This window comes from Myotis brandtii, unplaced genomic scaffold, assembly GCF_000412655.1.
Source record: "Myotis brandtii unplaced genomic scaffold, ASM41265v1 scaffold927, whole genome shotgun sequence".
In the NCBI taxonomy this organism is placed as follows: Eukaryota; Metazoa; Chordata; class Mammalia; order Chiroptera; family Vespertilionidae; genus Myotis; species Myotis brandtii.
In genome coordinates, this window is record NW_005371823.1 from 840,456 (window position 1) to 868,308 (window position 27,853).

The following is a 27,853-nucleotide window of genomic DNA, read 5'->3' on the forward strand; positions in this document are numbered from 1 at the left end:
TATAAGGAACACAATTGCAGTTTTGCAAAAGATACAGGTAAGACACACTGTGGACAGCGAGGGAGAACTCCTGTGCTGGGCTGAGAGCATGGGCGGTCTTGCATTTTCACCTGGAGGAAGCCAGCTCATTCCTGCACAGCCACAGGCCATGGACACAGCTGGGGAAAACAATGTTTATCTTTAAAAAGGAAGATTCAGATTATTTTTAACTGATTACCATCTCTGATGTGTCAGGTACAGATCCAGACACTTTATAAAGTGCATCATGAAGTAACACGCTGCACTGACAAAGTGTCGGGCTTATTGTCAGATCCGGATCCCTCCCAGTGTGACTGTGAATAAATGAATTAAATATTTTTATGCCTCAGTTTCCACATCTGTAATATGGGGTCAATATTACCTACCTTAAGGGGTCATTGTAAAGATAAAATGGGAGGAAACGTGTACAAAAGATATGTAGCTCACTGCCCAGTAATAAATGCTGAGTCTTTCTCCTTCCCTGTTTGTCCATATAATCCTGAAAGCCCCTGCTCATCAGACTGTACAGACAGAGCTTGAAAGGGAAGGGGCCCGTACCCATCACGCAGCTGAATTGCCAGAGTCATGGCTAAAAGCAAGTGTCTCATTTCAGATCTGATACTCTTCCCACCTCACCATCTCTAGTTTACGCTCGAGGCTATGTCATTCATATAGAAAGTGACAGTTTCAGTTCACACAAGTCGTCTCAATCACCCCCAGTAAGAGATAAGGGGCCAAAGCTTTGGCAAAGTACTCACCTGACCAAAGGTGAAGTCCATCAAAGCCATAGGAGTACAGGTCATCACCAACACCGTTGCCTCCCCATCCTTCTCCACCTCCGGGGTACGGAGCATAGCCCGAGGACGAGGCCCAGCCCACCCGCAGGTGTGTGGGCTCTGGTGTTAGGAAGGGGTCCACCTGGTCAATAATGAGCTCGAAGTACCACTTCTTGTACTGTGCTGAGCCCTCAGCGACTCCCAGGAAGATGTTTGGCCGAATACTGAAATTAAACATAGGGCAGGTGGCATTTACTGATTCTTAAGAACTGAGAAAGCAAATTGAACCAGACCAGAGGAGGCACTGCTCAGTTAATCCAAGGGCAAGAGCAATTTTGTGTTTTTCATATTGTTCTAAAGTAGAAAAAGCTTTGAGCCTCCAACAATTTTTTTTGTTGTTGTTAATTTTCACCTGATGATTTATCTATATCTATATCTATATCTATATCTATCTATATCATCTATATATTTCTTTTTCCCCCACTGATTTTTCAGAGAGAGTAGAAAGGGTATAGGAGGTTGGGGAGGGGGTTGTAGGAGGAGAGAGAGAAACATCAATGTGAGAGAGAGACATTGATTGGTTGCCTCCTGCACACCCCCGACGAGGATGGGGGATGAAACAGCAACCCAGGTACGTGCCCTTGACTGCGAGTGGAACCCAAGACCCTTCAGTGCATGGGCCAATGCTCTAATCACTGAGCAATACTGGCCATGGAGAGCCTCCAACACTTGATCAAATTCTTAGGAAGGTGTCAGGACAACATTAATTTCATTATAAAATATAGAGAACCTGTCTTTCTTTAAATGTTCCACTCAAGGTAAACAACATTTATTGAGTGTCAACTACAGGTAAAGAATTGAACATGTCATATAGAGCTGCATGATTACAAATCCTCGCTTCTTATTGTAAGTGAAAGAAATGGCTTCTTCCATTCTTCCAGTAAATTGGTTTAATCATTTCATAACAGCAGCTTTGTCACGAAGCATTATTAATAACAATGGCCTTTTGAAAGCATTAAGAAGTCACATTAGAAATAAGCCAGACAGAGAAGAAAATACTGTGTAGTACCACTTATATGTGGAATCTAAATAAAAATGCATAGAAACAGACAACAGAAAAGTGTTTGCCAGGCGCTGAGGTGGGGACAGGAAAAATAGGTAGAGGTTGGTGAAAGGGTATAAACTTTCAGTTGTAAGATGAATGAAGTCTGAGGATCTAATGTATAACATGGTGACTATAGCTGATGATATTGTATTGCATAACTGAAATTTGTTAAGAGAGAACTTAAATGTCCTTACCCTCCTCCCCCCAAAAGGGGAACTATGTGGGGTGATGGATGTATTATTTAATCCTTTGGGTAGAGTTCCTTCACAAGGTATATGTATATCAAATCATCACGTTGTACATTTTAAATGTCTTACCATATTGTTGGTCAATTATACTTCAATACAGCTGAAAAAAAAATTCAACCTAGATGACAGAAAAGGGGGTGGGAGAAGTCACTTTTAGGCAACCTTTTAAGGGCCAGAGGTTTTAATGTATTGAGCAAAGTGGTTAAGACCTTGGGACAAAACACTCAGTTTTTCTGGGTGTCTACTGTTCTGGGCTGGGGTAGTGTTCCATTTTGGGATGGGCAGGGAAAAACCAGGCTGGTCCTAAGAAGAAAAATGTTGGTATGGATGGCTTAGCTCTGCTGGCTGCTCTACACTTCAGAGGGGAGGTTCTTCTCTCACCATTGCAGATTAGGAAGTGGGTCCAGGTGGAAAGTTGCTGAAGAACCTTGGGCCTGCAGAGTCCAGGCCCAGTGAGTTCACATGTCTCTCAGGTGTGGACCAGCGGCCTAGGGTTCTACCTGTGTCCATGCTTTCCATCTGACTGGCACAGTTATTCCTGGGTAAATGGCCATGTGCCAGAGGATTCAATAAGCCATACTATCAACATGGGACATCTATTTTCTACTGTTCTGGGCTGGGGTAGTGTTCCATTTTGGATGGGCAAGGAAAAACCAGGCTGGTCCCAAGAAGAAAAATGTTGGTATGGATGGCTTAGCTCTGCTGGCTGCTCTACACTTCAGAGGGGAGGTTCTTCTCTCACCATTGCAGATTAGGAAGTGGGTCCAGGTGGAAAGTTGCTGAAGAACCTTGGGCCTGCAGAGTCCAGGCCCAGTGAGTTCACATGTCTCTCAGGTGTGGACCAGCGGCCTAGGGTTCTACCTGTGTCCATGCTTTCCATCTGACTGGCACAGTTATTCCTGGGTAAATGGCCATGTGCCAGAGGATTCAATAAGCCATACTATCAACATGGGACATCTATTCTGTAAGAGATTTGTAGAAAAAAGTTGGTATATAGAAATAAGAATAAATATGTTATAAAGAAGGTACAAGATAAATCTGCATTGATGTTTAAAATAAAATGTGGTAGACCACTTCCGGCCAAATTCTTCAGCCCTTGGGTGGTACATATACTCCTTGGGCACTTCAGGAGAAAGTGGGTTGGAGTCCAAGGCCCTAAAAGACTGCACAGGTGCCTGCTCTCATCTTATGTGCCAGAATCATCATGGAAATGATGGGTGGGTGGCTTTGGAGTTCAAATCAGCCCTCTTCCCTGTCTGGAGACAAGATGCCCCTTTTGGAACAATGACGGTGGCCTTACCTCGTCACGTCGTTAATCAGCCGTGTCTGCAGGAGCAGGTTTCTCCGGGGCAGCAAGTTGTCACAGATCAGATTCTGGTTGGCTCTCACAGCCACCCCATTGCAGAGACAGAGGGAGCACAGGACATCTAGAACCTGCAGCAAGACGTGTCCACCAACTTAGGGCCTGACTGCCAGGTGACAGGACAGAAGCAGGCTTCCCACAGGGTGAGGGCCAGGTGACAGAAGGGAGGACCTGTTTATAGTCAAGGAAGCCTCACCTCCACCCCAGGCATGAGTGAGTAATGCCCCAGAGCCTTCAGCCTCTTGGGAAATGAGACTGGGCTTCCTTCCATCCCCTCTGCCCTGGTCTCATGCCCTTTCCTCCAAATTTCACATGTCATTTGTGGTTACTGTTCTGTTAAAGTGGATGAGTCTGGGCTCTGAAGACTGACTGCCTAGATTAATACCCCTTCCAGGGCCAGGACCAGGGTGAGGAGAGGTATCCAGGATACAAAATCCAGGCACCTCTTGGAGTTGTGCAGGAGTAGAGGCCTGGGATGGAAGGCCCTTCATTGGCCACAAACTGAATCCCATGCTCCACTCTGCACCATGATCAACAGGCACTAATACAGCTCTCCATGAAAGGCACTAGGGTTCCCATTGGGCTAAGTCCCTGGCACGTTGTAGCAGGCTTAGGATCCGCTCCTGTGGGTTGGGTAGATGTGATAGTAGGACAGGTTCCGGTTTGTGGGTCTTTCACTGTGAAGATACTCTTATATTCCTAGAAATCCATCTTCAAAAGCATTTCACCTGCTCTCCTTCTCCCCCCTAGAGTGATGCCAAACTTGCAAGAGCACAGTGGCGCCTGAATCTATGAGACCAGCCAGCAGCTTCTGTTTCTTTTGTTTGCCGGCTACCCTGGCCTTCTCCACCACAAGCTGGCCTCTCACCCACCCTGACTCCTTGTGCATCATCCTCTTTCATTCAGATTCTGTGTTCCTGCCACGGCAGAGCACACTGTGCTGGACCAGGTACTGCTCCTCCCTGTCTCCCCTACAGGGAGCCATGTGCAAACAGCAGTCCATAAGTAAAAGCCAGGACTGTGGCAGGCTGGATTGACAAGGAGGTGGTGGCTGCATTTCAGTCTTTCAAAGTGGCCACTGGAAGACTCAATGCTTCGTGGGTTGGATGACTTCAGGTTGTTGGTGGCATTTGTATTCATAATTCTCACAAACCAGTTTTCTGCCTGATTCCCTGAATGTCAATTTTTTTCCACATAAATATAAAGCACATTTATGGGACAAGCAGAAAAGGATCCCAGGATTCACTAAGCCATGGTATCAACATGGGACATCTATTCTGTAAGAGATTTGTAGAAAAAAGTTGGTATATAGAAATAAGAATAAATATGTTATAAAGAAGGTACAAGATAAATCTGCATTGATGTTTAAAATAAAATGTGGTAGACCACTTCCGGCCAAATTCTTCAGCCCTTGGGTGGTACATATACTCCTTGGGCACTTCAGGAGAAAGTGGGTTGGAGTCCAAGGCCCTAAAAGACTGCACAGGTGCCTGCTCTCATCTTATGTGCCAGAATCATCATGGAAATGATGGGTGGGTGGCTTTGGAGTTCAAATCAGCCCTCTTCCCTGTCTGGAGACAAGATGCCCCTTTTGGAACAATGACGGTGGCCTTACCTCGTCACGTCGTTAATCAGCCGTGTCTGCAGGAGCAGGTTTCTCCGGGGCAGCAAGTTGTCACAGATCAGATTCTGGTTGGCTCTCACAGCCACCCCATTGCAGAGACAGAGGGAGCACAGGACATCTAGAACCTGCAGCAAGACGTGTCCACCAACTTAGGGCCTGACTGCCAGGTGACAGGACAGAAGCAGGCTTCCCACAGGGTGAGGGCCAGGTGACAGAAGGGAGGACCTGTTTATAGTCAAGGAAGCCTCACCTCCACCCCAGGCATGAGTGAGTAATGCCCCAGAGCCTTCAGCCTCTTGGGAAATGAGACTGGGCTTCCTTCCATCCCCTCTGCCCTGGTCTCATGCCCTTTCTTCCAAATTGCACATGTCATTTGTGGTTACTGTTCTGTTAAAGTGGATGAGTCTGGGCTCTGAAGACTGACTGCCTAGATTAATACCCCTTCCAGGGCCAGGACCAGGGTGAGGAGAGGTATCCAGGATACAAAATCCAGGCACCTCTTGGAGTTGTGCAGGAGTAGAGGCCTGGGATGGAAGGCCCTTCATTGGCCACAAACTGAATCCCATGCTCCACTCTGCACCATGATCAACAGGCACTAATACAGCTCTCCATGAAAGGCACTAGGGTTCCCATTGGGCTAAGTCCCTGGCACGTTGTAGCAGGCTTAGGATCCGCTCCTGTGGGTTGGGTAGATGTGATAGTAGGACAGGTTCCGGTTTGTGGGTCTTTCACTGTGAAGATACTCTTATATTCCTAGAAATCCATCTTCAAAAGCATTTCACCTGCTCTCCTTCTCCCCCCTAGAGTGATGCCAAACTTGCAAGAGCACAGTGGCGCCTGAATCTATGAGACCAGCCAGCAGCTTCTGTTTCTTTTGTTTGCCGGCTACCCTGGCCTTCTCCACCACAAGCTGGCCTCTCACCCACCCTGACTCCTTGTGCATCATCCTCTTTCATTCAGATTCTGTGTTCCTGCCACGGCAGAGCACACTGTGCTGGACCAGGTACTGCTCCTCCCTGTCTCCCCTACAGGGAGCCATGTGCAAACAGCAGTCCATAAGTAAAAGCCAGGACTGTGGCAGGCTGGATTGACAAGGAGGTGGTGGCTGCATTTCAGTCTTTCAAAGTGGCCACTGGAAGACTCAATGCTTCGTGGGTTGGATGACTTCAGGTTGTTGGTGGCATTTGTATTCATAATTCTCACAAACCAGTTTTCTGCCTGATTCCCTGAATGTCAATTTTTTTCCACATAAATATAAAGCACATTTATGGGACAAGCAGAAAAGGATCCCAATGAGAGTTTTATGGACTCGTACCATCACCAGTCTGTGGAATGTATGGGCTGTAAAACTGGAAATCCAGAGGATAATTTCTCAAAGAAAAGAGCCATAGATGGCCAGGAAATTAAATACTTATCATCCAGTCTATCATACATTTTCATCTGTCTTGCCTTGGAGTGACAGATGCAGGAGCTTTGCTGTAACAGCCTGAGGGAAGCAGAGCTTAATCTACATACAATATAATAGCAGAGAGAAAAAGGGTTCCGAGAAAGTACGTAGCCTAATAGTGTCTCATCTCCGAATAGATAGTGCCATAAAGTATTGTGGCTGGCATTGTTTAGGCCAGTGGTTCTCAACCTTCTGGCCCTTTAAATACAGTTTCTCATGTTGTGACCCAACCATAAAATTATTTTTGTTGCTACCTCATAACTGTAATGTTGCTACTGTTATGAATCATAATGTAAATATCTGATATGCAGGATGGTCTTAGGCGAATCCTGTGAAAGGGTCGTTCGACCGCCAAAGGGGTCGCGACCCACAGGTTGAGAACCACTGTTTTAGGCTGTGCTTCAGAAGGCATATCATTGGGTAAAATAAGGAATGGGGACACACCTCCTTTTCTAGAAAATTTAAATGGATTCTCTTGAAAGTGAAAGGAATGTAGCGAGGGCCAATCCATTATAGAGACACAGGCACTGTGCCTCCTGGTCATCTGTATTTTCCAATGGAGAAATAACATCTCAGCGACCTCTGGGATGTGTGATTTGCTGTGGCAGTTACTGCTGAGTAAGTCACCAGACTCTGTTTTCCTTCCTATCCTGAGCACACAAGAGACTACATTTCCCAGCCTTCCTTGCAGTAATGTGAGGTCATGTGACTGAGTTCTTGCCAATGAAAAGTGGGTACTTCACTTACACTGATATACTGGCCCCTAAAAACCCACACAGTCCTCTTTCCAGCTGGTTGTAGAAATTCAGAAAGAATGATAAAAACCCAAGGGTCTCCTTATTCCAAGTATGATCCTAGGAGCTTACCAGAAATACAGATGCTTAGGCACCACCCCTCCTATTCCCAGACTCACTAGATCAGAGACTTCATTTTAATACCATCCCTAGGAGATTTGTAATCACATTACAGTTTGTGAAGCTCTGTCTTAGAGGATGGGGAGCTGCTAGAGCAGTGGTTCTCAACCTTGGCTGCACATTAGAATCACCTGGGAATCTTTTTAAAATCCTGATTTCTGGGCCTCATCCTCTGGAAATTCTGTTTCTTTGTTACTAATGTTGTGGCCCCACCCCAAAACAAAGAAACAGAATTTCCGGACCCCATAACAAAGAAACAGAATTTCTAGAGGATGAGGCCCAGAAATCAGGATTTTCAAAAGATTCCCGGTGATTCTAATGTGCAGCCAAGGTTGAGAACCACTGTGCTAGAGGGAAGGAGCCTGTCTCTGACCACACAGAATGGAGCCCTCCCATTGATTAGTCTTGAACTGAGACAAGGCCTGTCCATATATGTGAGTTTCCATCCATTCAAGGTGAGGTGGGAATTGATTCTGGCTCTACTCATTCATTCCTTTTACTCATTTCTTACACATTTAACAAACATGTATCAAATGCCTGCCATGTATAACATATGGCACTATGAGGATTATGAAGCTGATCCCTCAGGATGCCACTCCCACTAGCAATGGAGAAAGACAAGCCACATGCTTCTCCAATAACACTTGCTATGAAGGAACTTTGCATCTGTGAGAGAAATACATGTGTAAAAAAACTATAATAAAAGGCCGAATGGAACCACCATGTAACAGAGTGCAAGTGGTATAAGGATCGAGGAGAGGAAACCATGGCCAATTGGAATAAGAAAAAGCTTCATAGAGGAAGTGATATGTGAACTAAGTTTTGAAGGGAAGAATTTTGAAAAGTAGGGAGGAGATACTGAGGGATCAAGGGACAGAGTGCATTCAGAAAACAGGGAGTGGGCAGTGTACCCCACTCCTGTCCCTTTCACTTCAAGGATTATGCTCTTTCCCTCTAAACTGTTTATCTTTAACTTGATTATGCTTTAGATGAGTAGCAATGCTTCTTATAGTAGGGACAGAGCTAGCAACTGAAAACTCTCAGAGAGGAAGGGAGGTATAATCATCACTATTGTAGATACTCTCTGTTCTAAGCATGTGGTTACAGGGGGCATGGTACAGACAGGAGTTTCTCAAACCCACAAGATATAGAAACATTTTTTAAAAGAAAAATGTCATGACTCTGAAGACCATTTTCATGGACTCTCAAACTTCAATCTGAGAAACATGAACTCATCATATGAAAATGCCTTCTAAGCGTGAATTCATCACTACAAAGAGTTTGGTATACAGGATAACTTTAAAAATAAGAACACAAATGAAACTTTCTCACAGAGCATGTGGGCCCCAAATAACATGTTCATAGACTTCAGCTTGAGAAGCCTGGAAGGAATATTAAACTTGGAGTTGGGAGAGCAAAATGCTGGTCCTACTCTGACATTAATTAGCCCTGTGGCCTCTGGCAAGTTGCTTATTATCCCAAAGCTCTTGATTCCGCCTCTGTCAAGTGGAAATAATAATGCCACTCCATGGCCTCATAATGAGGACTAAAGAAAATGCATGTGAACCCTGAAGACAGAGCCTGGCATTTGTCAAATACAAAATAAATGTTAGCAACCATCATCCTCATTATTACTGTTGCTGTTGTTGCAAGAGTTGGGAGTTGTTTTGTGGCTGTAAATTTCTGCATATATTCAGTCACTGTCTTCATGCAAAACTAAGTGAAGGTGCAGAAGACACCTGGGACTGGGGAAAACAGAGCTGCCTGGATAGGAAAACACTATCTTGGCATTTTCCAAGCAAAGATAAAGTCTTTCAATAGTAGTCTGGCCTGGACTCAGCACATTCTCTGCAAAGTTACTACAAATACCTCTCCTCATGAGTTGAGACTGGACTTTTTTTTGAAAATATGTTATCCAATTGAGTAATCACTAAGAGTAGAACTAAATTCATGGCAAGGGAGCCTTCATCCAAAAATCTATCAAAAGACAAAAAGGGGACATCTTGAGGAGACTATCTATGTAACAAGACCATGTTGCCTGAGCTTTGACAACATCGTCAGGATTTTTCAAACAGGATTTCTTGGCTCTAGAAGATTAAAGACTAATCTGCTGGTGCACTTGGGTAACATATAAGACCAGGTATGGATTTCTAGTAAAGCACTTCAGCCTCGATTTATTCAACTCTAGAATGGGCAGAATAGTCATCAACTTGCTGCCAAGTGATGTCCATTAATGCTTTGTGGTTTTTGGCTAAAAGATGCTCTCACAAACTGGTTTTAATGAAGTGCATTATGCAGTGTGGTCACAAAGAAGCCCCAGGGACAATGACATGACAACAGCTTCCCTGTCTAAGGCTCTGTTTGACATTTGCACATATATCATGGCTCAGAACATGTGTTACACAGGTACTTATCAATTATTCTCATTACATTTTGCAGGTGGGAAGAAATATGTTGGGACACAGAGAAGCTGGACTGCAGTTGGAACCTCATACCTGCTTTTGATTTACCACATTTGGGAAAGCAATTACAGACCCCACATATTTCTTTCTAGTCTTTGCCAAGCAATTTTACAGATGCTAAGGACCCTGGCTTTTTTACTTCCTAAGGGTGATACATATCATCCAAGCAATGCTGCAGAGGCTCATTCTCCTGCCCCGCCTCAGGTGTGTCTTAAATGTGAAGTGCCCCTAAATGATGGCAAACAAAAAAGGCCAGTGATCAAGCTGAGTTCCCTCCACTCTGCAGGATCCCAGCTGTTGTCCCCCATGTCCAGTCATGCCATCTGCTTTTGAAATACACTTCCTCAATCTTGGAGTACCTGCCTAAATAGTCAGTGTAGCAACCTTCATGTATGAGGGGAATATGCTGAAGCATCAGGGTAAAATGTATTTTAATAGACTTTCCTCAAAGATCACTGTGTCTTTAGACATATAATTCAAAAAAAATAGAGGTTAGGATGTAAAGAGACCTCAAAAAAATTGATGTAGCATTCCACCTTAGTAAGTGAAGTGCTTTCATTTTACAGATGAAATAACTGAGGCCTAATGTTACACAGCTGTTTTGTATCAAAGGGACAGACCCACAGCTTTAGTCCTCTTGCTGGCTCATGTGGGTTTATTTATTTCACTGGGTCTGACTCATGGTAAAGCCAATTTCATTTAATAACAAGACTTTCTACATTATTTTTATCTGATTTTTGTATATTTTCTTCATACAGCTGGGATTAGCTCTTATACTGTTAAGCTACACAGCTGTGGGCAAACTAAGGCCCTCGGGCCGGATCCGGCCCGTTTGAAATGAATAGAACTAAAAAAAAAAAAAAGACCGTACCCTTTTATGTAATGATGTTTACTTTGAATTTATATTAGTTCACACAAACACTCTATCCATGCTTTTGTTCTGGCCCTCCGGTCCAGTTTAAGAACCCATTGTGGCCCTCGAGTCAAAAAGTTTGCCCACCCCTGTTAGGGTGGAAGTGCATCCTAGCTGGCCTTGTATGGACTCTAGCCAAGTGCCTCACACAGTCTGCTGTGTGTTAAGGGCTAATGATGATGAGCAAGACTTGGAAATGGAAAGCATCTAAGATCCATTGTGATTGTCTGGCTTGTAGTATCTCCTAGGCAAGGAAGGGCCTTTCAGAACCTGTTTCTCAATGTTTTGTGTTTTTTTAAAGCCAGGAAAGAGAGCAGGCAACACAGTCTCAATAGCACACAATGGATATTAATTGGCAGGAAGGGAAAAGCCAGGTAAAGTCGATCACCCACCTTGTGGTTCCGTCCGTGCTTATCCAGCAGGGAGATGATGGACTTGATGTGGCCCTCTGCTATCAGGTTTAAGGCTTCTGGGCTTTCAATCAGGATGCAGTGCAACACTTCCAAGATGCCTATGTGAATGCCACAAAAGTCATTTGGACATTAAATAACTTACCAAACTGGCCATCATTTTGAAACCTGAGAACGAAAAGACCGTCCTGAGAGTACAGAATATCATCAATTCTCGGAATCTACTAAATATTTCCAGCCAGAAGAAAGATGCAGTCATCTCTTGTAGACTTCAGGAACCTCTGAGGGCCAACCAGTCTGGAATTAGCGTTGACTTTTATTCAGCACCAACCCCATTTCCCTTTTCCTGGGCAAAGGCACAACACTTCTGTGTCAAAATATAGAAGAGCAGCTGAAAACTGGAATTCTTACTTTGATCAAACCAAGAAATACTTAATTTAAAAATAGAAAAGCAGATGCCCAGGTTACTATAAATTCTAAAGGTCATTCAAGTAATTTAGACAAAGAATATTTATGCAGACATGCATAACCCATGGGTACAGACAGTAATGTGGTGAAGCCCTGGGGGAACAGGGTAGGGGGCAAAGGGGAGGGATGGACAATATTTAAAGTGTTCCTCAAATAAGAGTTTATCTAGAAATCAGTCCAGAAATTATTTTCATTTTATAATCTCACTAAAAAATACTATTTGGCTTTGCTCCCTTTTCTTGGAACACTGGAAAGCTTTTTGTGTTAAGTGGAGGCTTAAGAAAAACTAACTGGTGCCCCAACAGCCTGGCATCTATAAGGGTAAAACCATGATAAAAATTCAAGGGAAGATGTGGGAGGATGGGTGGTTAAGAAGAGATCAACCAAAAAACTTGTATGCATCTATGCATACCCCATGGATATAGACAATAGGGTGGTGAAGGTCTGGAGTGGGGAGGGAGAGAGGGAGGGCTAAGAAAGGTCAATGTAGGAAATAGGGCGACATATTGCTGTAATACTTTCAACAATAAAGATTTAAAAAAAAAATAACTCAAGGGAAGAAGTTGGCCAGTATCTTTCTTGGGTTTATTGAGAAAATTCCTCATCATTCTGTTTTTTTCCACCCAGGGTTTTCATAAATTGCCCTGAAATGTAGTGTGGCCCATGGGAAGAGATACTGAAGAAAACAGGTTTGAAAGACATGTAGGTGGATGGTCTTGGGAGAACCTTCCCTTGGTCTGTCTTGTTCAAGCTCCTGTCTCCTCTAGACACTGAAAAAGCATCAAAACCGTTCAGCTTCCTTGAGAGGGGCCCACACCTGTCATGTTCACTCATCTCCGAGGAAGCCAACTGCTGAGCATCATGACATGGTCACTTGGCCACTTAACAACAGTGACTACGCTCTTGGCTCAAATTCTCTGTGAGTCATGGAGGGCTCTAGATATGAAGTCAAGGGTGACTCAGGGGTGGGAGAATCATCATTTCCTCTTATTCCACAGTCATTTTTCAGTCCTGCTTCTACCCCAAATTGTTAGGAGGGCCATGTCCAAAGAGCATTTAGAAACCCAGAGAGAGAGAGAGTCTAAGCAGGAGATCATGACCCTGGGGGGGGGGGGGACTATGAAAAAATCCAGGGGATGAAGATGAAGACACAGAGTGAAACATGAAACAGAAGAGGACAGACTTTGAATCAGGTTAGAATTGTTAGTTATAGGGGTGTCAGGAAGAGTTAGCTCTTTTTGTTGTTGTTGTTGTTGAAGTAATTATTTGATTGCAATCCAGTGGACAAAGCATTGTTCAAAGATTTAACATTGTTTTCTTTTTTACAGAAAGAAAAAAAAAAGGCCACTTTCTCCATTGGTGTCAAGTCTTACCTGAGGAAGATTCTAGTCTGTCTAATTTGCTGATGAGCCAATCAAGGTTATTGGAGAATTGAGCACAATTGTTTCTGTTTCCACGGATGAGGGCAGCTGCGAACAAGGAAACGTTTGGTTAAAGGACACAATGATGGACATAAGAACTTGGGAAGCTGTTAAATATATTTCAGCTACTTAGCAACTAAAAGGAACTGAATGATGATCTTCTACTCCCTAGCCCAGGGGTCCTCAAACTTTTTAAACAGGGGGCCAGTTCACTGTCCCTCAGACCGTTGGAGGGCCGGACTGTAGTTTAAAAAAAATCTATGAACAAAATCCCATGCACACTGCACATATCTTATTTTGAAGTAAAAAAACAAAACGGGAACAAGTACAATATTTGTATTTGCATGTGGCCCTCGGGCCGTAGTTTGAGGACCCCTGCCCTAGCCCTTTGATACAATCCAGTTTCTATATTTAGAAGAGCATAAATCTAGCATTCATGCAAATACTTCCAGAGAATCTGCTATGTACCAGGCACCTGTCTAGTTGCTGGGAATAGAGCAATAGGAACAGAACAGCAGAGTTCCTGCATTCATGAAGTAGGAGAAAGAGGTAATAAAGACACAGGCCAATAAAATTACTTCATATGATGATAAGCAAAAACAAACAAACAAACAAACAAACAAACAGTGTCTGCTTGGTTATTTGCTTAAGAACTCAATTCCTTGTAATGTTTTCTTAAACCTAGCTAGAGATTTAATATTTTTCAGTGCTAAAAGAAGGCATCCAAATGAACACAGCTGGATAGGTTGGCAAAACTACTAGGTAAGTAATAATTAAACATGAAACTCTAAAATATATAGAACACATGAATATAGGACAATGACAATGGTTCCCAAGGTGTGGTCTCTTGGATCAGAAAGTCAGTGTCACCTGAGAACTTGTTAGAAATGCAAATTCTCTTTGTCCCAGATCTACTGAATCAGAAACTCTGGGGATGGGGCCCAGCATCTGTGCTTTAACCAGCCCTCCACCCTATTATAATGCCTGCTCATGTTTGAGAAGCAATGATAGATGCTATTGCTAAGGGAGGGAGAAATATGCTGTCATTAGATTTTCACCAAATCTAGAGCAGGAAATAACCTTCCTTCTATAAGCCAACTGCAGATGTAACTCTGGAACAAGTCCATGTAAACTGACTGGCCCCTAGTAGCTTGATTTTGATGCTGTTGATTTTCAAAGACTGGGCTTTCACAGATGCTTGTAAGGTATTTGGATAAGGAAAAGTCTGCCTCAGGACCTCTGCTTTATATTTACAGTTAGTGGAGGCCAGAATTAGTTCTGAGCTTCTAACCTTCTTTTCAGGTCAGCTTAAGCTCAGGGAGGCAGTCTGCTCAGGCTCAAGCCCCAGTTCCACCACTTGCAACATGTATGACCTTGTGTGTTTCTGAGCACCAGTTTCTTGATCAATAAAAAGGGGATAATAGTAGTATCTACACCTCAAAGTGTTGCTCTAAGGATCAAACAGAGATATTCTAGTACCTGGCACACAGAGCCCAATAAATGTTAGCTACTATTGTTGTGATAATTATTACTGAGTTTGAGCTGTACCATTACAAAATATTAGAATTGGAAGAGACTTTACAAGGTCACACAGCACCATGGCAGTCCAATCAGCCTGATACATTTTTTGTTTTACAGAAAATTTTTTATTTAATAAGTAGAAAGAATACACTCTAAAACAATAGTAAACAGTATAGTATGATAAGTACATAGTCAATTATCATTATCAAGTATCACATACACATGATTGTATGTGCTATACTCTTATAGAACAAGCACAGCAGGCTTGTTTACACCAGCATCACCACAAATACATGAGTACTACGAAGTGATTACAGCTACGACATCATCAGGCAATAGAAATTTTTCAGCCCCATTACAGTCTTATGGGATCACTGTTGTATATGCTGTCCATTGTTGACCGAAATGTAGTTATGCAGCACATGACTATGTAGGACAAAAGACTAGTATCCAAAATATGTAAAGAACTTGCAAAATTCAACAGTAAAAAAATACCCAATTGAAGGAAATACACAGAGGGTAAGTAAGCACATGAAAAGAAGTTCACCATCATCAGCCATAGGAAATTGCAAATTAAAACCAAAGTGAGGTATCATCACACACCTATCAGAATAGCTAAAATAAAAATAGTGACAACACCAAATGCTGGTGAGGATGTCAATGAGCTGGATCGCTCAGACATTGCTGGTGGGAATATAAAACAGTATAGCCACTGTGGGAAAGTTTGCCTGGTCCTCAAAAAGGTAAATATAGAATTCCACATGATCCAGCAATTCCACTTTTAGGTATATACCAACAGAATTGAAAACAGAGACTCAAACTTGGCACATACATGTTCATAGCAACATGTTCATCCACAGATGAACGGATACCTAAAATGTGGTCTATACATACAGTAAAATACTATTCTGCCTTAAAAAGGGAAGGAAATCCTGACACACTACAACATGGAAGACGTTATGCTAATAAAACAAGCCAATCACAAAAGGACAAATACTGTATGATTCCACTGCATATATGAGGTAACTAGACTAGTCAAAATCCTAAACACAGAAAGTAGAATGGTAGTTTCTGGGGAGTGGGGGTACAGAAGAAAGTGGAGTTATGGTTTAATGATACAGAGTTTGTTTGGGAAGATGAAAAGATTCCAGAGATGGATGGTAGTGATGGTTGTATATCATGTACAGTTTACCACAATTTTAAAAAATTCCATGACCAAAGGAAACACCTCCATCTATGGTAAATGGAAAGTGAGAGGCAGATCAAGCTTTACAAAGTACTAGGATCTCAGAAGATCTTAATGCCTGGGTGCTTGCCCCACCCCAGCCCTCTAGGATTGAGTTGGCTCTACAGGCAGGTGCAGGAGTTTTTTCTTCATCCTTTTTCTCTTTGTCATTCAGATCTTCTTTCTTTGTTCCACTTTGAGTATCAGCAATGTCATGGTTTCTAGGAGGAAGTCTCCATTCTGGGCTAATTCTGTCCCAGCATATTTAATTTCCCCTCATTAACCATTTCATTCCACAGACTACAGAGCCCATCTCTTGTGAATGCAAGCTGTATCCCTGTTTTCAACCATTTGGAGCCAAACAGTAAGAGTTGGAGGGCATTTTTCCTCCAGTTTCCTCCCAGCTGTCAACCCTGAAGTGCACAGGCCCGGCCACCGTGTTCCTGTGACACAGCCTCCTAGCCTCTCCTGGCTCGATGGAGCCCATGAACTCAGTGCATCAGCCTGATCCTTGACGTATAGAATGGGTCTAACCTGATTTTTCTGGACTCCTCTCTGGCTCCCTCTCAACTTTCTATGAACTTCCTTTAATGAGAGAGACACTGCAGAGAAAAGCCCTAAAATGCTGCCTGTCACCACGTCTGAGCAACTACTGGTGGCCACCTCTTTGAAGAGGCCAGCACTGTTGTCCACTGTCCTCCTCCCACTGCCTGGTAGTCTGGGCCCCTATGGGAGCACTGGATGTATCAAGCACCAGAACATGACCACACACTGTGTTGTGAGAAGAAAGTCTGGGTGCTGCAACATCCTTACCACCTTTATTTTTCCACTGAAACGAAATTAGGAACAGGCCAAAGCAGCAAGAATCATGACTGATCAATAAGCCAACAGTGAAAGGTCACCGGGTTTAAAGGAGTGACCATCCTTAAAGCGGAGGTGTCAGAAGTGTAGAACTGGAGACACCTCATGTTAAAGATGAGGAACTGAGGTTCAGAGAATGCTAAGTGGCTGTCAAGGGTTTCACAGGTAGTTCTGGCAAAATTGATCACCATCTGTTTCACTTGCTGTTGACTTCTTGCTCTAAGTTTAGAAAATACAATAAGCTACTAGTTAATGGAATAAATGGCTGGGTTAGAATCAAGTGGTTAATAAAAGGCTTCCAAGGAATGAAGTCAGATGACAATCTTGGTTTGTCCAGTGGAAATTCCATGGAGACCACCCTTGGAAATCTTCCCGGGAGAGGGCTGTGTGTGCACTTACCCAGCAATTTGTACAGAAGGTTCAGAATTTCTTTCCAGGCCATGCCACTCTCCTCTCTTGCGATCCCTGCAAAGTGTGCTACGCTGTTGTAGATATTTAAGCGATCAATGCACGTTAACACCAGGGCCAACATTCCCTGTGACAGCAAGTGGGGCGAAAAGCAAAAATTCCTGATTAAGGAAGTGGACCCCTTCCATTCTGTTCTTTCTCCTCCCATAACATGCAGTTTTAAGGCTATTAATATTAATATGCAAATGGGCCTTCATATGCTGCCAGCTTGGGTTGTTGTTTTTTTTTCCTCCTAAAAACAAAATATTCATTTCTATGCCTCAGAGACCTAAATAGCATCCATTTGGGGAGTGAGTCAGCAGTCTCTTCTGACAGGGCTGCCCCACACATTTAACTCAAACCAAGGGCGAGTTGAGGAAGAGGGAGCATAAATGAGTCTCACAAATGCCTGCTTGGTCCCCCTTGGAAAATGACTGACTCACTCAGAGCCCTGGATATACTATTTAATTTTCTCTCTCTCTTTTTTTAAATATATATTTTTTATTGATTTCAGAAGAGAAAGGGAGAGGGAGAGAGTGATAGAAACATCAATGATGAGAGAGAATCATTGATTGGCTGCCTCCTGCACACCCCCTACTGGGGATCAAGCCCAAAACCCAGGCAAGTGCCCTGACCAGTATCAAACCATGACCTCCTGGTTCATGGGTAGACACTCAACCACGGAGTCACACCGGCCAGGCCTACATCTTTTTTCTCTTAAACCTCAAATAAGTTCAAGAAATTCCAGTCAGCTTGCTTCCCCCACTCAGCACCCACCCCCCAAAAGAAAAGTGGAATTTAGAGACAATAAGATCAAAAAGTATTTTTAACTACTGTTCCATCTAAATTACAGTACTCTGCCACCTGGTAAAAAACATCTGTTCTTAAGGAGCTATAGTTCCAGTGGCCTATAAGGCCTAATGTCCCCAGAGCTAGTCTGCTTCCCAAAACCCAGGCAAGTGCCCTGACCAGTATCAAACCATGACCTCCTGGTTCATGGGTAGACACTCAACCACTGAGCCACACCATCCAGGCCTACATCTTTTTTCTCTTAAACCTCAAGTAAGTTCAAGAAATTCCAGTCAGCTTACTCTCTCCCCCCTCAGTACCCACCCCCCAAAAGAAAAGTGGGATTTAGAGACAATAAGATCAAAAAGTATTTTTAACTACTGTTCCATCTAAATTATAGTACTCTGCCACCTGGTAAAAAACATCTGTTCTTAAGGAGCTATAGTTCCAGTGGCCTATAAGGCCTAATGTCCCCAGAGCTAGTCTGCTTGGGGTGGGCAAACTTTTTGACTCGAGGGCCACAATGGGTTCTTAAACTGGACCGGAGGGCCGGAACAAAAGCATGGATGGAGTGTTTGTGTGAACTAATATAAATTCAAAGTAAACATCATTAAATAAAAGGGTACGGTCTTTTTTTTTTTAGTTTTATTCATTTCAAACAGGCCGGATCCGGCCCGCGGGCCGTAGTTTGCCCACGGCTGACCAAACGGGCCGGATCCGGCCCGCGGGCCGTAGTTTGCCCATGGCTGGCTTAGACCATTAGACCTACTGAGCTGCATGAGGCTCTACCCCATGTCACTAACTTTGGTAATACCTAAGGGAAAGGCTCTGTCCCCAGGAATGAGGCAGGACGCTGCAGGAGTATGTAATTAATCTTGTCAACACAGAGATTTGGCCTGTTAGTGCCAAATCGCCATGTCCATTTTCAGAGAAGGCATGTGACTGACTTGTCTAAGGTCATACACAGCCAGGATGGAGCCAGACCAGGGCCCCTGCAGCCCCAAGTTAGTGTTTCCCTCATATCCAGGCCCCATCCCTAGGGACTCAGAGGCGCAAGGTCCACCTAAGACTGAGCATCATGTATCTTTCAGACCAGCTCCTCAGTCATTTCTAACCAGAGCTAGTCTGCTAGCCTTAGACCATTAGACCTACTGAGCTGCATGCGGCTCTACCCCATGTCACTAACTTTGGTAATGCCCAAGGGACAGGCTCTGTCCCCAGGAATGAGGCAGGACACTGCAGGAGTATGTAATTAATCTTGTCAACACAGAGATTTGGCCTGTTAGTGCCAAATCGCCATGTCCATTTTCAGAGAAGGCATGTGACTGACTTGTCTAAGGTCATGCACAGCCAGGATGGAGCCAGACCAGGGCCCCTGCAGCCCCAAGTTAGTGTTTCCCTCATATCCAGGCCCCGTCCCTAGGGACTCAGAGGCGCAAGGTCCACCTAAGACTGAGCATCATGTATCTTTCAGACCAGCTCCTCAGTCATTTCTAATATGGAAACTGGGCATTTGGATTTTTCAGACAGGTTTCCTATATAATTCTGACATCTTCCAAAATTTAGGAACTGCAGCCAATGCCATGGTCTAATAGCTGAGATTTACTGAAAATGGACTTTGGATGCACATGTGCACTGACACACATGTGCACTCTCCACCTAGATCTTTGTCTTCCCTCTGTCTCTCTCCATGTGTCTTTTTGATATTGGTGTGCTTTTCATTTAAAGTTTCTGATGTACATTGGCTTGAATGTGCCAATGTACATCATTACCATGTCTACTGCGGCATAAGTGGGGCGGTGGACAGGGAAGGTCAGCTGCCCATGAATCCTTCCTTCCCAGTGTCCTCTTCTTCTGTGCTGTTTTAAAATATAACCTGGCTTGAATGTGCCAATGGACATCATTACCATGTCTACTGCGGCATAAGCCGGGGCGGTGGACAGGGAAGGTCAGGGGAGAAAGAGATACAGATTGAAGGAATCCTTCCTTCCCAGTGTCCTCTTCTTCTGTGCTGTGTGTCTCTTTCATAAACATGTGTAAGCATGGAGACAAAGCTAATGTGGTCCCAGGGATATCTGAGCTGTGGACACAAAGAGAATCTTGACTTTTAATTTTTTTGGACGTACCTCTTCCTTGAAAAGATTCTGTCTGTTTTTGAGCGAGCGGAGCTTGTTCTGCTTGTCTTCATGCTGCATCTCCTCCTCCGGGGGCTGGAAGTAGGCGATCAAGTCCCGTAAGGTCTGCAGGACCTCTTCTATCGGCAGCGTCACAGGGGCAGCTGTGCGATTGTTTCCACTAAAAAACCCAACATGGACACGGCTCAGGCACTGGGCTTCCAGCAGGACCCTGGGGAGCAACCACTAGGTCCTGGTTCCCACCTGCCACCTCCCCCTCCCCTCTGGCACAGGGCACTGTCTCCTAGTCACTGCATGCATGCATGGCAGCAAACTGACATTTGCCAACTAACGGAGTAACAGAAGAGAATGTTCTGATTCCATTTTAAAGCCACGTTATAAATAAAGGAAAATGGTCCCTGGCTGTCTGCCATACTTTTTCCTTTTAAAATAAAAACACCTTTAAAATAATAAACTTTTTAATCTGTGGTTCTTTTTCACTATTACATGTTCTTCTTGGAAGAGGGGAAACAAGGCTGGGAGGGTTTCCATCACTGGACTCCCTCTCCTCCTAGATCTTTGTCTTCCCTCTGTCTCTCTCCATGTGTCTTTTTGATATTGGTGTGCTTTTCACTTAAAGTTTCTGTGGGCATGCATGTGCTCACCTGTTTCTCCCACGCATTTGCTGATTTCTCCTTCTATCTGTATCTCTTTCTCCCCTGACTTCCTCTGTGTGCCCTCCCTCTGTATCTCCTCCCTTCTCTCTTTCTCAGCATCCTCCCATTTCTCCACATCCTTCCTCTCTGCCTTATTACCCCCTCCTTGGTGCCCCCACCATCTCCCTTTCTGCGTTGTATTCTCCTTCTCCTGGATGTGTCTGTCTCACAGACACTGTTGGTCATACTTTTCAAAAAGACTTGTAATTAATCTTGTCAACACAGAGAGATCACAAACCTCCACAAATGGTGAAATGAGCCCTCATCTTCCCCTCCCCTTGAGGGGTATATTGGTGAGTCCTTCTGAGAATAAAGGATATGGAGACATTGGGGAAACAGACCCAGCCCCAGGGAACTGCAACGTTGGCCCCGAGGGACTAAGAATGGATTGCATGTGTAAATAATGGCAGGTCTGTACATTGGGTCAACTTCTCATGACTTCTCTTTGCATTTACAGTGTATCTGGTTATACATTAATCTGGACACGTGAGAAGAAAAGATTGTTCTCTAGGCCTGAAGCAAAGACTGAACAAGCCTGGAAAATACTCAGGTTATAAGGTGACAACAATTCCAAATTCATGTAAAAAATGCCAGGTACATACAGTGAAGGCAGAACACCAGTGGACTGCACAGAGAGGCACTCTCACTACTGCATGCTCTGGCCCACTGTGGGTGCTCAGGAAGTGGTTACAAACAATTATCTGGGATAGTATTGCATGCAAAAACTGTGGGGAAGAGAATATCATGAGGTCATGAGGTGAAGGTTTGGGATTACAAAACCCAATCAGATATGACTTCCCAATTCTAGATTCAGTTAAGGGATGAATACATTTTCCTTAATATTTTTGTGCTCTTTCTCTCTCCATATATATATATACACACACACACACACACTTTGAGTTTACTAAAGATGCTGATGCTAGTTAAGTCAGTAGTGTTTCTTCAAGTGCTAAGAAAAGATGGAAAGGAGAGGTTTTTGGCCATTTTGGTTTTTTTTTAGCTTTAAAGGGCACTACACAGAGGGTTGGAAAACCCCGGTGATAGTCACTGCCATTAACCGTGTCATGCTTGAGTGCCTCCTGGCCGCTTGTCCTTCAGTTTCACATCTGGAAAATAGGCCAGGTGCACTCTATGCTAGGCAGGGCCCTTCTGGGTCTAACTTTTTGTTTTGTGGGTTTTCACTGCTGATCACTTCATCTTGCTCCTTGAGAAAAGATCACTACAACAGTCCTCCCCTGGACTGAGGCAGATCCCTCCCTTGCTTCAAGACAGAACACACAGCATGTGCCTGGCACTGGGGCCAGTGGTGAAAATAGACATGACCTCTGAATGGCTTAATGGTGCTCACATTTTACTCTGGAATCCTGGGAAGGAGACCGGGGGATGGGGGCGGGGGGAGACAGGGACAAGATGATATCTCAATTCGGAACTAACTACAATTGGCACCTCTCTTATCCCAATGTTTTCTGACTCTCTACAGCAGTGGTTCTCAACCTTCCTAATGTTGCGACCCTTTAATACAGTTCCTCATGTTGTGGTGACCCCCAACCATAAAATTATTTTCATTGCTACTTCATAACTGTAATTTTGCTACTGTTATGAATCGTAATGTAAATATCTGATATGCAGGATATATTTTCATTGTTACAAATTGAACATAATTAAAGCATAGTGATTAATCACAAAACAATATGTAATTATATATGTGTTTTCCGATGGTCTTAGGCGACCCCTGTGAAAGGGTCGTTTGACCCCCAAAGGGGTCGCTACCCACAGGTTGAGAACCGCTGCTCTACAGCCACTGTCTCACTACATTCTCACTCTTTGCCAAGGATTTCTTTTGTTAAATTCAAGTAAGACCTCAGGTGATTTTGAATATCTGCCACAGCATTGCCACAATGCATTTATATATTGTTTCCCTCCTAAGTGTAAGCTCAGCGGTCAGGGGAGCAGTTATTGCCTCTTCAGCAGGACTGCTGAGACTCCCTCATCGCTCGCATTGCTCATCTGCCCTGCTGGACAGCTCCCAGCAACTGGACAGGGGCTGATGAGGCAGCACCAGCAAACTTCAACCTTTTCTTCTTCATTGTTCTTCCTCATTTCTTCCCTATTCATTTAAGTTTAATGTGCTCTCCCAGGTGGCCACCCCCGCCTCTGGTTTGCATTTGTATACAGCATGTACTGCTGGCTTCTCAAAAGAGATGGGAGGGGAGAATGTAGTTCCGATTTGTGTTTTTATCTTTCACTCGCCAGCTCTTGCAACATTCAAGTACTATGGCTTTTGAAGCTCTACCCCTGCCACACTGCTTTATTTTTCATTAGTCCTCTGTTCTTCTAAAACATCCTGTAGCTGAGAGAATCAAGCGTTTCCCACACTGAGGGTGGAACTTTCAGAACAGCTGAGTGAGGAGTTCAGCAAATCTTCTCTCTCACAATAATGATAAATTGGAAAAAATAATCCAAAATAACCCTTTAGAACTCTGGAAATTGACCAAAGGCATACCACAAATTGACAAGCATGTATCTAAAACTATGAACCTTGTAAGAACAGGGGAGTCTATGGTGTTTCAGCCTGAAGCTGTTCCCTTGCCTTCCCCATTTTACAGAAAAGAAATTCTAACAGGTCAGGGCAGACTGTGTGTAAGGCCACCCACATGCTCAGGAAAGACCAGAGAGGGACCTAGCTCTCTATTCGTCTGTGACTAAACATCAGCCTTCTCTGTACAAGCAGAAAGTAAAACCTTAGACAAACTTAAAACTACCTGAACTTTAGTGTGTCATCCAATCCACATGGGTAGCAGGTATGTCATGTAAGAAATACGAAGGGAAGCCCGGCTGGTGTGGCTCAGTGGCTGAGCATCAACCTAAGAACCAGGAGGTCATGGTTTGATTCCCAGTCAGGGCACATGCCCGGGTTTTGGGCTTGACCCCCAGTAGGGGGCATGCAAGAGGCAGCAAATCAATAATTCTCTCTCATCATTGATGTTTCTATCTCTCTCTCCCTTTTCCTTCCTCTCTGAAATCATTATAAAAGAAGAAGAAATACTAAGGGAAGTCCTTCAGGCTGAAAGAAAATGATACCAGACAGTAACTAGAATCAAATGAAGAAAGAGAGAGCACTGGTAAAGGTAATTATGTAGGTAAGTATAAAATATAGTATAAATGTAGAAATGCATATAGGTACATTTCTCTTTTATTCTTATAACTGATTAAAAAAACGAATGCATAAGACAATAATTATAAAACTGTACTGCTGGGCTTATAACACACACTAGAGGCCCAGTGCACAAAAATCATGCACGGGGTGGGGCTGTCCTTCAGCCCAGCCTGCACCCTCTCCAATATGGGACCTCTCGAGGGATGTCTGACTGCCGGTTTAGGCCCGATCCCTGTGCGATCAGGCCTAAACTGGCAGTTGGACATCCCTCTCCCAATCTGAGACTGCTGGCTCCTAACTGCTCACCTGCCTGCCAGCCTGCTTGCCCCTAACCACTCTGCCTGCCGGCCTGCTCGCCCCCAACTGCCACCCTCCCCACCAGCCTGCTCGCCCACAACTGCCCCCCTCTGCCTGCATGTTCATCCACAACTGCGCCCCCCTGCCTGCCCAATTGCCCCCAACTGCCCCCCCCTGCAGGTCTAGTCCCCCCCAACTGCCCCCCCCTGCAGGCCTGTTCCCCCCCCCAACGGCCCACCCCACCAGCCTGCTCACCCCCAACTGCCACCCCCTGCCGGCCTGCTTGCTCCCAACTGCATCCCCCTGCTGGCCTGATCATCCCCAACTGCCCTCCCCTGCTGGCCTGATTGCCCCTAACTGCCTCTGCCTTGGCCCCACCACCATGGCTTTGTCCAGAAGGATGTCTGGAAGGTCTCTGGGTCTAATTAGCATATTACCCTTTTATTAGTATAGATCAGTGATGGCGAACCTATGACATGCGTGTTAGAAGTGACACGCGAACTCATTTTTTTGCTTGATTTTTCTTTGTTAAATGGCATTTAAATATATAAAATAAATATAAAAAATATACTTCTTTGTACTTGATTTACTATGGTTGCAAATATCAAAAAATTTCTATATGTGACACGGCACCAGAGTTAAGTTAGGGCTTTTCAAAATGCTGACATGCCGAGCTCAAAAGGTTCGCCATCACTGGTATAGATGAAGAGGCGATGTGCATAGCAATATTATCACAAAAGAGCAGAGAGAGAATAGAACAATATTGGAGCAAAGTTGCTTTATTTCACTTGTTAAGTTTATATTAATTTGTTTCAACTTAAATACACACTGAGTTCCCTAGAGCAACCACAAAGAATATAACTAAAAAAAATAGTCAAAAACTCAACAAAGGAATGAAAATGATACACTAGAAAATATTTACTACAAAGGAAGGCATTAAAGGAGGAACAGAGGACCAAAAAAGACCTGAGACCAAAATCACATAGCAAATAACAGACATAAATCCAACCCTTTGAATAATTACATTATCTATAAATAGATTACACACACTAATAAAGGGAAAAAATATTGTCAAACTACATTAAAAAAAATCCAATGTATGCTATCTACAAGACACACTGTGTAGATTCACAGACACAAACAGATTGGGAGTAAGAAGGACTAAAGAAGATCTACCACCCAAACAGTAACAATAATCTGCATATAAAACATTTGGAGTCACTCTAAAAGTCATTCTTTAAGAAAAAAATGTTCATAGAGAAAAAAGAGACACACTTTTTAACTATACAAGACTCAATTTATCAGGAAAATATACCTATTATAAACATAAGCACCCAACAACCAAACTCAAAACGTGTGAAGCAAAAATAGACAGAATTAAGGGAGAAATTGACAATTCAATAATAACAGTTAGAAACCCAGACCAAGGCAAGGCATAAAGAGGGGACTAACCATAGAGCTAAGCAGAGACGCAGAAACCCTCTTGGCGCTGCACCTATGGGTCGCAGACAGAGTCCAGGAAGATGAGTGGTATGACCGCCATAGGGAAATCCTGATAGGTACCAGGCGGATTTTTCTGGTACCTATCCGGATTACGAGGAGTACTGGAGAGCCAACTACAGGGCCTGGCACGAGTACTAGTCTGCTGCTTCTCAGCCCTATTACTGGAATGCTCAGAGGCATCCAGGGTGGATGGCGGCCTATCACATGAATACTATTTACCTACAAAAATGATGCATGACAACCAGTGATGATGGCCATACCTCAGACAACCCAGAAGTATCAGCAAGTGTTACCCTTGAACAGCCATCCTCCGTGACCTATAGTAGAGTGGCCTATAGTGGCAATTTTGAGAACTTGGAAAGTCTTAAGGCTTTCTGTTGGGCTACATTTATTTTTCAAATTGTTTTGACCTACTAGGTCTATTATCTTATTTTAAGAAACTTCATGGGCCATATTCTTGAAATATTTTGGGACAAAGGGTGCCATTTTCTATAAGCCATTCCAAAAAGAAACATTTGAAAAGACTGATATATCATTGCTTACTTAAGAACATAAAACAGTTGAGGTTTGAAAAAAATAACAGTTAGATATTTCAATAGTCCATTCTCAATCAGTTAATGTAATAAACTATATTAATATAGGACAAAACCACATGGTCACCTCAAATGACAATGAAAAAATTTGACATAATCTAACACTCTTTCAAGATAAAAAACACACACAAATAAAACAAAAACCTCTCAACAAACCAGGAATAGAAGAAAACTTCCTCAGCTTGATAATAGGGCATCTACACAAACCCCATAGCTAACATCACACTTAATGGTCAAAGACAATGCTTCCTACTAAGATTAGGAACAAAACAAGGATGTCTGTTCTCGTCACTTTTATTCAATATTATAGTGGATGTTCTAGCCATCACAATTGAGAGAGAGAAAGAAAGAAAAAAGAAAGAAAGAGAGAAAGAAAGATAGAAAATCTATATCTATATTGGAAAGAAAAAAATAAAATCTCTATTCACCTATGATATGATCCTGCATGTAGAAAATTATAAAGTACCCATGCCAGAAACCCCCACATTAGAACTAATAAAAAATTTTCATTAAGTCACAGAATTTATGATTGATCTTCAAAAAACTCAGTTTCTATATATTAGTGTTTACAAATGCCAGCAATGAACAACCTGAAATGAAATTTAAAAAAACAATTCCATTTGTATTGGCATCAAAAATACTTCAGAATAAAGTTTTAAAAAGAAGAGTAAGACTTACACACTGAAAACTATAATATCTTCCTGAAAGAAATTGAAGAAGAATTAATGGAGAGACATTCTATGTTTATGGATTGGACGATTCATTATTATTAAGATATAAGTCCTCCCAAAACTTATCTGTAGATTAAATGAAATATATATAAAAATCTATGCAGGCTTTTCTGCAGAAATTGAAAATTTTACTCTAAAATTTATATAGGAATGAAAAGAACCCCGAAGAACCAAAAATAATTTTGAAAAGTACAAAATCGGAGGACTCACTCTACCTGACTTTAATATTTACTACTATAAATTCATAGAAATAGAAAGTAGAATGGTGGTTACCGGGGGCTGGTACACAGATGGAATAAAACTGAAGGCTCTGAAATAAATGCTTACATTTATGGTCACTTGACTTTTGACAAAGGTGCTAAGGCAATTTGATGTGGATGGATACATTTTCAGCAAACTGTACAGGGGCAATGAGATATCCACCCAATCCACATTCAAAAGATAAATTTAAATCCTTACCTTACCACATCATACACAAAACATTTGATTCAAACTGGATAATAGACCTAAAAATTATAAAACTAAAGCATAAGAGCTAAAATTATAAAACTTCTAGCAGAAAATCTTGGTGATTTTGGGTTAAAGAGTTTATAGATATGACACCGAAAGCATGATCTATAAACAAACAAAAAAAGTTAAATTAGACTTCATCAAAATTAAAACTTCCATGCTAGCAAAAGCACCACTAAGAAAATGAGGAGAAAGGCCACAAACTACGGGGAAATATTTG

At 43.1% G+C, this 27,853-nt stretch overlaps 1 protein-coding gene across 1 annotated transcript in view; it reads right to left on the reverse strand.

Annotated features, from left to right (window-relative positions):
* RYR3 (ryanodine receptor 3) overlaps positions 1 to 27,853 on the reverse strand; it is a 380,950-nt gene that overhangs the window by 246,469 nt on the left and 106,628 nt on the right. Inside the window, exons 13-18 of the mRNA XM_014532943.1 lie at positions 20,139 to 20,307; positions 17,176 to 17,311; positions 13,122 to 13,217; positions 11,263 to 11,381; positions 5,126 to 5,259; positions 777 to 1,018 (exon numbers count right to left, since the gene is read on the reverse strand). Of these exons, the coding sequence (XP_014388429.1) occupies positions 777 to 1,018; positions 5,126 to 5,259; positions 11,263 to 11,381; positions 13,122 to 13,217; positions 17,176 to 17,311; positions 20,139 to 20,307 (896 nt within the window). The remainder of the gene's footprint in view (positions 1 to 776; positions 1,019 to 5,125; positions 5,260 to 11,262; positions 11,382 to 13,121; positions 13,218 to 17,175; positions 17,312 to 20,138; positions 20,308 to 27,853) is intronic.